Below are 10,042 nucleotides of genomic sequence, written 5' to 3'. Positions count from 1 at the left end.
CAGATTCTTTACCACTAGCGCAACCTGGGAACCTGGGGTTAGTATAATTAATTCCAGGCGGGGGGAAAAACAGCTTTTGCACCAGATGGAAGGAGTTTGCTGTTAGGAACCAAAAGGTTCATTTAAAAGGAGGTGGGAAAACAACGAAAGAAAAGCAATAAAAAAGGTGAGATTCACGATTTCAGCTTGGTTTGTGGTGCTGAGGACCTGGAATGGGGAACCTTAGGGCTTCCCTCTTGGAAGCCCCTCAACTGCGAGAGCTGCGGGCGCCGCGGTTACCCGCGGTGGAAGCAGCCGGATCGTGTGGGAGGTCCTGATTGGGGGCTGTGCGGCTGGAACTTGCTGAAGGCCACCTAGGCCGCCCTCCAGTCCAGGGTCGGGGATCTGGAGCCCGGCGACCGGGCGGGCAGCGAGAGGAGCCGCGCCCCGCTTTCCCTGGCGCCCCTCCTCGCTTACGCGTAGCCCAGTGCGTCCCCACCCTTCGCCTCGCTTCTCTTTCCAGTCGCCGAGTGCATCCTCTCCCTCACCCCACCGGCCCACTCTTCGCCCCTGGATGCCTCCTCCCTTTCCTGGTTCTTCTGGCTGGTTCCGTAGAGTTTGGTTTGAACTTTTGAACCCACCAATGAGCGCCGTGCGCCCCTCCTCTCTCCGCCGGGAGGGTAAAACCCGGTGTAGGGCTGGGAGGCGGGGCCGCGGAGGCCGGGGCGGGGTCGGGTGCCCGCCCTCCTGACACGTGGCCCGGGTAGGGGTTTATAGGATCCCTCCCGGCCCGGGCCTCTCACTACTTCTCCCCCGGACTCCTTAGTAGTCTGTCAGTGGGAGATCTTCGCGGCCGTCCCCTCCCCTGTTCCAGCCCCGCAGAGCCGTACAAGTCTCCGTCATGGTGAGTGGGGGTCCCGGGGCGGTGGTGTGGGGGCAGAGTGCGGAGTCCGAAGGGGCGTTGGGACCCCTGCGCGAGTGCAGCCACGTCCACGCCTCCGGGCAAACTGGTTTCAGGTGGCGAGGTTGGGAGAGTCGAGCTCACCTGGCTGACTCCTCGTCGGGCTCGAAGACGCGGCCTGGGTACTGCCTTGAGAGGAAGTGGAAAAGCCACTTGATCCTAGAGAGGGGCCAGTCATTGATTCCTTCGGGGCCGCTACTGCCCCAGGAAGGTGGGAGAACCTTCGCACTGGCTCCCAAGGACTTGTGAAAGCTACAGATCCCTCCCATTTCCTGAAGTGATCTCACCTTCCCACAGCCTTCCGCAAAGGACCCCTGGAGCATCTCGTGTGCTCCAGCATAGTAGGTGCAGACGTTTCCTGGCGACCCCTCTCCTGTGCCCTGTGATTTGGTGCTGAGTCCACCTGTGGCCAGACTCTGGGAGGAGTTTCCAATTGCACCATCTTCCCCTGTGGCCGGGATGGCGCGGGGCGGGCGGGGGCAGCTCTTGCATTTGCGCCAGTCCACCTGAAGGATGAAGGCAGGCTCCTCCTTTGAAGGAAATGACTGTCCCGTGTTTAACTCTGCGTTTCTAGTGTTTCTAGTGTTAATTTAGTGGGGTGTTTAGTAGCTGAAACTTTCTTCTTACAGGTTTTAAAAAGTCCACAAAAGAGAGATTTACTTATAAAGTCACAGAGTAATCTAGTAATGACATAGTATTCTTGCTTTTAAAGAAACATGAAATTACACACAACTTGAGTATTTTCTATTTAGCAGCCACAGGTTTTGGAAACAAGTATCTTAGGAAACATCCGTTGGAGGTCTACCTAAAGCAGGCCATGAGTATCAAATGTATCAAAATACCTTTTTTTAAAAAGGAATATAGGAATAAATAGTTTCCTTTCTTATGGACTACCACAGTTATCAAAGGATGTCTGACTGTAACACTTGCTTGAGTGCCTTTTACTAAGCCAGACCAAAGGCCACTGGTAAATGTGTCATTGAGAAAATAATGGGAGTGTTTAAAGGGCAGGAAATCAGCAGTAGCAGCAAACCTATTAAGACATACACTGGTTAGACTTGTATTTCACAAAGGACAGGTGCTGATTATCCCGTTAAGGCTAGACTGAGTGACACCATCACTGGTAACTCACTTCATCTCCCAAGTGGCCAGGTGCTGGGAGCCGCCATGGGAGATCCCACCCATGACAAAGTCATGTAGAAGAGAACTGTTAAGCAAGGCTTCAGAACTCAAGGGGCTCCCCAGGCTTTCTCAAGCATCTACCCCAAAACCAGAATCTGTCTGTTTACTGTTTCATGACTTTCGCCAACTCCTCTGACATTAACAGGGGGCTAACCCTGACCACTTTTCTCTGGAGAAAATCAACTTAGGGCTGTAGCTAATAAGTCTCCTGGACATGAGAGGAATATTTCAAATCAAACCCCCTCTGTTAGCATTCTAGCTTGCTCGGCAGATATATCCAGACCCTTATAGCTACTCATGTGATTATTTACAGCCTCCCAACTGTGAGAGGCACGGAAAGCCTAAAACATAGAGTCTTTGAAAGAGTTAAAAGTTATTAGAGTAGTGCTAGTGCTGATGTAGGATTTCATTATTGGGCCAATGCTTGTTGCTAAGTTCCCATATCTCTTATCCACTGTGCACCTGGGAATGCATTAGTTAACATAGTGAGAATGCTAGAAAAACAAGTGTAGCCTTGAATTTAACCATATCAGACTTTTGAGCTAATTGGTTCTTTCTTGTAACTCATTGCACCTTTGCTCTGTGAAAAACGTAACTCTGGCATTTTCTGAAGCTGACATAGATTAGAAATATAAAGAAAAAACACTTTGAGGGAAAACAAGTTTTTTGGTTGAGCAGCCTTTATCAAAAGAGGGTCATAAAATGTTCACAGGCCTCCAAGGCCAGAAGATACTGTACACAACATCTTTTGTGGAAAAGGTATGCAGAAAAATCATGGTTTCGATAGAGGCAATACTGCTGGAATGTTGGGCTGACTCTGTATGACCTTGCATCTTTCATTTCCTCTATGTACAGAAAAGATATATAAGTACCGTTTGAAACTAAAGCTATGGATCTCGCTCATCAAAGCAGCTTGATCTCCTCGTGTCAATCATTTTCCTCCTCTTACTCTCTCTTTCAGGCTAGTTCCCATCTGGAGTACAGAGATCCGCCGTGTCTACTTATTTGCCTGGGTTTCTAAGGCTTGAACGGGAAGGCGCCCTGCGCCTTCACTCCCCAGGGAGACCGGGAGGGCACCTGTGGCCGCACGTAGACGGTGCAAGTCTCTTGTCTTGAGACTTTATTGATTTTCTGTATAAACCAAGGAACTCCAGCCTCTTTTCTTCTCTCCTCTAGTTTCTTATCTACAACATTCTTATCTATCTCTCTCTCTCTCAATCGCCGACGCCGTTTCTCCTTCGGGTTTCCCTGGATCCTGTGGGGGCTGGACCCCGGCAGCCAGGGGAGAGTGGAGGGCAAGCAGTGGCCACAGTGTAAGCCATACTGTTGCACAATATGAAAAGGTTTTGAACTCAAAAGGCTTCATTAGATGTGCTTCATTACAATGGCAGGGTCTTCTCAGATACTTTATCTCCTTGGACCTGGGACTGTCATGGGCAAATATCTGGTTCTTTCCTGGTTTCTAGGGCTGTGAAATGTCCAGAGTCCAATTAAAGGTAAACACGATGCAGTGGTTAAAAGTCATGGGTTCATTACAACAAACTCCCCTTTCTCCTTAGAGCTGGGCAAGTAGATGCAGGTAATAGTGAGCTTGCTAATGAGGTCAGCAGAAAATAATTGCTTTATGGGGAATATAGTGAGAAGGAGGGAACCATAAGTCAAAGGTTATGAGTACATGGAGGTGTTGTCTTGGGGTGACGAGCCTAGGCCCTTTGACATCTTAGGTGATGTCGAATTTTCTTTAGATTCCTATTGTTGTTCAGTTGCTAAGTCATGTCCGACTCTTTGCGACCCTACAGACTGCAGAATGCCAGGCTTTCTGGTCCTTCACTGTCTCCTGGAATTTGTTCAAACTCATGTCCATTGAGTCTGTGATTCTATCTAAACATCTCGCCCTCTGCCACCCCCTTCTCCTTTTGCCTTCAATCTTTCCCAGCATCAGGGTCTCTTCAAATGAGTCGGCTCTTTGCCTCAAGTGGTCAAAGTATTGGAGCTTCAGCATCAGTCCTTCCGATGAATAGTCAGGGTTAATTTCCTTTAGGATTGACTGGTTTGATCTCCTTGCAGTCCAAGAGACTCTCAAGAGTCTTCTCCAGCACCACAATTCAGAAGCATCGATTCTTCTATGCTCAGCCACCTTTACACTCCAACTCTCACATCCATACATGACTATTGGAAAAATACAGCATGACTATATGGACCTTTGTTGGCAAAATGATGTCTGCTTTTTAATATGCTGTCTAGGTTTGTCATAGCCTTCCTTCTAAGAAGCAAGCATCTTTTAATTTCACGGCTGCAGTTACCGTCTGCAGTGATTTTGGAACCTAAGAAAATAAAATCAGTCACTGTTTCCACATTTTCCCATCTATTTGCCATGAATTGATGGGACCAGATGTCAGCTTTTTCACCCTCATCAAGAGGTTCTTTTCTTTAGTTCCCATTCACTTTCTGCCTTTAGAGTGGTATCATCTTAGGTCACTGATAGTTCTCCTGGGAGGCTTGATTCCAGCTTGTGATTCATCCAGCCTAGCATTTCACATGATGTACTCTGCATAGAAGTTAAATAAGCAGGGAGATAATATACAGCCTTGACGTACTCCTGTCCCAGTTTTGACCCAGTCCATTGTTTCATGTCTGTTTCTAACTGTTGCTTCTTGACCTGCATACAGGTTTCTCAAGAGACAGGTAAGGTGGTCTGGTACTTCAATCTCTTAAGAATTTCCCACAGTTTGTTGTGATCCACACAGTCAAAGGCTTTAAATGCCTATTAGCAGCTTTCAGAACCCTGAAACTTATTTGGAGAACATGTAATAGGAGATATGTGATGTGGATACTTGAAAGACTCTGTCTCAAGCAGCTAATGTGATTTATGATGGAAATACAATAGAAATCCTCTTTGTTTTCCTCTTAAGTCTGTGGGTTTAGATTCTGTGTTCACTGCCTTATTTTACAAAGCAGGAATGAGTTTGGTAACTTATAAATGACCTTGTTCAGCAAGTAAAGGAAAACAAACACTTGCCTAAATCATTAAATTTATGAAATTATAGACTCTTCTTCCACAATGCCAGAGAGAGATGTACATTTTACTAGAAAACAGCTGATTTCTTAAACTATTAATGAAGTCTTGGTGACACTTCTAGCTTTTGTTACCCTGTCTCCATCTGCCCTCCCTCCCCCACTCTCCCCTCAAGGTGTGTGGACAGTGAAGGAAAATGTTTTTCCCTAAGATTAAATACTTCCACAGGGATAAAAGGATGCCTGTGACCAGTTTTTAAAGTCCAGGTAACTGCTGCTTATCTGCTCTTTTCTCCATGAGTCATACAGCTGTAGTTTGCTGGTTTAAGCTGGTTTTAAAGGGAGAGGCAGAAGCTGTTTAAAGAATAGAATTAAAGAGGGGTGGGAATGAGCTGTAGTTACAGTCACACAGGGAATGAATCAGAGCTGGAAGGAGGAATTTTGCATGCCTGTAAGGAGTCAGCAGGCATAGTTCCCAGGAGTTGGGGAAAATCTATTGCTAGACTAGCTTGTGTCATCCTGAAGGTAGAAACCTGACCATGAATAACTAATGTGGCTGTAAAGCCAAAGTCTGGTCTCTGGCCTTGTCTAGTAGTTCTTTAACATATCTGTGATTTTCCAGAGCCTTTCCTCTGAATTGGCCTGTTGTTTGTGAAATAGTGCCTGGGCAGGCAAGGCCTCCAGAAAGGTGCTGACTTGTCTTGAAGGTTAATAGTCATTTCCGTGTGACTCATTCCTGAATGTCCCATCTGATGCGCCACATTCCGACACTTCCTTTCTTCCTTCCCACAGCGTGAGTGCATCTCCATCCACGTTGGCCAGGCTGGTGTCCAGATCGGCAATGCCTGCTGGGAGCTCTACTGCCTGGAACATGGCATCCAGCCCGATGGCCAGATGCCAAGTGATAAGACTATTGGGGGAGGAGACGACTCCTTCAACACCTTCTTCAGTGAGACAGGTGCTGGCAAGCATGTGCCCAGGGCAGTGTTTGTAGACCTGGAACCCACAGTCATTGGTGAGTTGACCTCAGTAACCCCAGTGAGATCCCAGGGATCTGGGGCAGGAGGTGTGTCCTGGGAATTTCACTGATGCCCTGGGATGGAGCAGACTGGTATGGGTTGTTAATGATGGGTGGCTGCTTCATTTTCCTCTTCCAGATGAGGTTCGCACTGGCACCTACCGCCAGCTCTTCCACCCTGAGCAACTTATCTCGGGCAAAGAAGATGCCGCCAACAACTATGCCCGAGGCCACTACACCATTGGCAAGGAGATCATTGACCTCGTCTTGGACCGAGTTCGGAAACTGGTAAACAAAGAACTGTTTTTTAAACTAGGATGAGCGTTTTCTCTTAGAGTTTTGAGAGACCAGACTATGGGAATCATTCTTTGCACACTAGAATGAGCTTCATACTGCCCACTATAACTGGACTTCTAAACCAAACGGTCCTGTGCTATGGGACAACTTTTTGAGGCTGAAGTAGGTGCTGCTTGGCCTCCTCCTATGTCTTCTAAGGCAGATTTGGGCAATTGCTCACTCAGGGAGGGCAGTTTACCTGAAGTCAAGTGAGTACCAGGAAGCCTTAACAGTTTTACTGACACTTAAGCCCATTAAACATCCTTGTTCATCTTAATCAGGCAGCTTCCTGCCTCCAAGCTGAGGCATCCCTTTTGAGGTCATCTTAGTCACAGTGGTAGGTGGCTGGCTCTGAATGTAACTGATTGATCAAACTCATAAAAATTGGACAGCTGCCCTATGTTGCTACAGAAAGTTACAGCAAAAGAAGCCGATGGAATACCGACTAGAACTAGCTGCCATTGGGAACTTCCAGCAACACTGAAAGTGGAGTCAAGGGAGCTCCCTTGTTACAGAAGCAAGTATAAGTCACTGGAACTTTGAAAGGATTAAGATAGAATCCCAAAAAGCGGTACCCTTGTTTTTCTACTAGAGCTCAGGGCAGTGTAGACCAGCCTTGAGGCAGAAAAATCTAAGGTAACTATTCACATCGGTAAGGTTGATAAGGGTTCTGTTCAGATCATTTTAATTAAGAGTCTGGCAATCAGATGAGTCTGTTCCTTAGGCATCCAGGCAACTTGTAAGTCATTAACTAAAATCAAGAATGAAGGCCTGGGTGCAATAGCTTGTCAGGAAAATTATATATCACTGAGATCTGCAACAACAGGTCTTTTTCAAAAGACTGGCTTTACATCGTTCTTGGCTTCAAACTTTTTCAGATGTTTATCGTAGACTTTGCAGCAATATTGGGCTAATGGTTCCTCTGTTTGCAAGTGAAGCTTCAGCTACAAGCACTGACTTGGAAATCGGGACCTGCCTTAGGGACAAATGAACTAGTGAAAGTCATTGAGGGTTCTGGAGTGAAGTTCTTTAACCACCAGAACAATTGTACTTGTCCCTGGTGTTTATTACTGTGTCCACAAGAGCCTTAGTGGGTGGAAACTGGTAAACTAGAGTCTGCCCCTTGCTTTGATCTCATTCAGAGGGTGGACCCATAGAAGTGACTAAGGGCTCAGTAGAGAATGTCCACAATCTTGGAGCACCTTAAAGTGAAGATTGTCCAGAGAATACTCTGTCAGGTTAAGATCAGCCTTTCACAGAGTAGCAGTTTGTTAGCCAGAAGAGCTCAGTTAAGTGGTGGAAAGCCCCCGTGACAGAAGGACATGGATTGCTGACAGCAAATCACCTTTCCCGGAATGAATAGACTTGTTGCTAACCTGTGCTGACGGTGCCAGGCACTATTCCAGTACTCATTTAATTCCCAGCAACCTGAAGCAGATTCCTGTTCTCCTCATTTAATAAATGAGAACTCTGAGACTGAGAAAGGAATTTGGTCACAGGCACATGGCAGGGAACTGGCAGAGCCAGAGCCAGCCTCATTCTAGCACCAGGGCACTAGCTCTTCACTCTGATGCTGCATTCCGGCCCAGAAGGCAGCTGCCAGAGCTTCTGTAGACCTCCATTGTATGGGGCCAGTGTGGTCTCAGGCCTGCTGGTGGTAGCTCTCCAACTGATAAGGGGTTGCCTTTGCTGTGTGGTCATGGCACGGGCAGCAGAGGTGAGCCTCCCGGTCACCAAACCTTGGGCCCTGCATCCATTCCAGACTTGGTGATTCCTCTGCCTGCAGAAATGAAAATAATTCATTTTAAATAGCCTTTTCACAGATCCCCTCCCTCCCTCCAGGCCCCAAGAGATGACTGTGAAAAGTTTCTCTGAATCACTTAGCACTTAAAAGCTCTTTAACTGTCTGCTTTCCTAGCAAGTATTGTTCAGAAGTTTTCTGGTTTGTTTTTTTTTTTTTTTAAGATCTTGATCAGTGTGATTATGGATTCAAAGACGTCACTGCAGCTGTCACCAAGGCTAAAATTGAAACTTTTTTCCTTTTTCAGGCTGACCAGTGCACGGGTCTTCAGGGCTTCTTGGTTTTCCACAGCTTTGGCGGGGGAACTGGTTCCGGGTTCACCTCCCTGCTGATGGAACGCCTCTCTGTCGACTATGGCAAGAAGTCCAAGCTGGAGTTCTCCATTTACCCAGCCCCCCAGGTTTCCACAGCTGTCGTTGAGCCCTACAACTCCATCCTCACCACCCACACCACCCTGGAGCACTCTGATTGTGCCTTCATGGTAGACAATGAGGCCATCTATGACATCTGCCGTAGAAACCTCGACATTGAGCGCCCAACCTACATGAATCTTAACCGCCTCATGAGCCAGATAGTGTCCTCCATCACTGCTTCCCTGAGGTTTGATGGCGCCCTGAATGTGGATCTGACAGAGTTCCAGACCAACCTGGTGCCCTATCCCCGCATCCACTTCCCTCTGGCCACATACGCCCCTGTCATCTCTGCTGAGAAAGCCTACCATGAACAGCTTTCTGTAGCAGAGATCACCAATGCTTGCTTTGAGCCTGCCAACCAGATGGTGAAATGTGACCCTCGCCATGGTAAATACATGGCCTGCTGCCTGTTGTACCGTGGCGACGTGGTTCCCAAAGATGTCAATGCTGCCATTGCCACCATCAAGACCAAGCGTACCATCCAGTTTGTAGACTGGTGTCCCACTGGCTTCAAGGTTGGCATTAACTACCAGCCTCCCACTGTGGTACCCGGTGGAGACCTGGCCAAAGTACAGCGAGCTGTGTGCATGCTAAGCAACACCACAGCCGTTGCTGAGGCCTGGGCTCGCCTGGACCACAAGTTTGACCTGATGTATGCCAAGCGTGCCTTTGTTCACTGGTACGTGGGTGAGGGCATGGAGGAAGGAGAGTTTTCTGAGGCCCGTGAGGACATGGCTGCCCTTGAGAAGGATTATGAGGAGGTTGGAGCCGACAGTGCAGAGGGAGATGATGAGGGTGACGAGTACTAGCATGTCTGCTGAGGTTTCATCTTGGGACTGTATTACTTGTGTTCAGTGGAGCTGCCCACTGTCGCTATATCTTGACACTAAAGGTGATATTTCTACTTCCAAGGTCACGCTGTATCATAGTAAATATTTACTTACTGAAAGCCAGTTTGTGATGGAGGAGGCTGGCAATTTCCATCTGATCATTTGCTCAACATTTCAAGTGGTTTCTGTGTACTGTGCTAAGAGGCTTGTCTATTTCACTAAGACCTGCAACAATGACTGGTGATAAAATCATAAGTGAGGCAACAGGCTCACTGGCCAGTGCTTTTCAATCTTCAATATGGATGGGAATCTCCTGTGTATTTTAAAAAGGAGACCTGAATCTGTAGGTCTGAAGTGGAGTTTTAACAAACATACTGCATTTTTTTTTCTTTTTTTCTTTTTGCCTTTGTTTTTTAAAGCTCTCAGGTTTTCTTTTTCTTTTTAATTGGAGGATAATTGCTTTACGGTATTGTTGGTTTCTGCCATACATCACCATGAGTCAGCCGT

General features: G+C 47.3%; 1 protein-coding gene across 5 annotated transcripts in view; it reads left to right on the top strand.

The window, feature by feature from the left end:
• Positions 1 to 9,621, top strand: part of LOC120861271 (tubulin alpha-1C chain) — a 57,340-nt gene extending 47,719 nt beyond the window's left edge. For 2 of the 5 annotated variants that reach the window (XM_040236898.1, XM_040236897.1), the window contains 3 exons: positions 5,930 to 6,152; positions 6,295 to 6,443; positions 8,540 to 9,621. In XM_040236898.1, the coding sequence (XP_040092832.1) occupies positions 6,032 to 6,152; positions 6,295 to 6,443; positions 8,540 to 9,514 (1,245 nt within the window). In that variant the 5' untranslated portion in view covers positions 5,930 to 6,031 and the 3' untranslated portion in view covers positions 9,515 to 9,621. Of the gene's footprint in view, positions 1 to 97; positions 167 to 712; positions 884 to 1,001; positions 1,282 to 5,929; positions 6,153 to 6,294; positions 6,444 to 8,539 lie in introns of those variants that run through there. The other 3 variants (XM_040236899.1, XM_040236895.1, XM_040236900.1) reach the window with 3 other exon arrangements.
• Positions 9,622 to 10,042: the final 421 nt, after the last annotated feature.

This window comes from Oryx dammah, unplaced genomic scaffold (genome assembly GCF_014754425.2).
Source record: "Oryx dammah isolate SB20612 unplaced genomic scaffold, SCBI_Odam_1.1 HiC_scaffold_11232, whole genome shotgun sequence".
Lineage (NCBI taxonomy): Eukaryota > Metazoa > Chordata > Mammalia > Artiodactyla > Bovidae > Oryx > Oryx dammah.
Note: the sequence above shows the minus strand (reverse complement) of the source record. Positions and strands in the feature narration are given on the sequence as shown.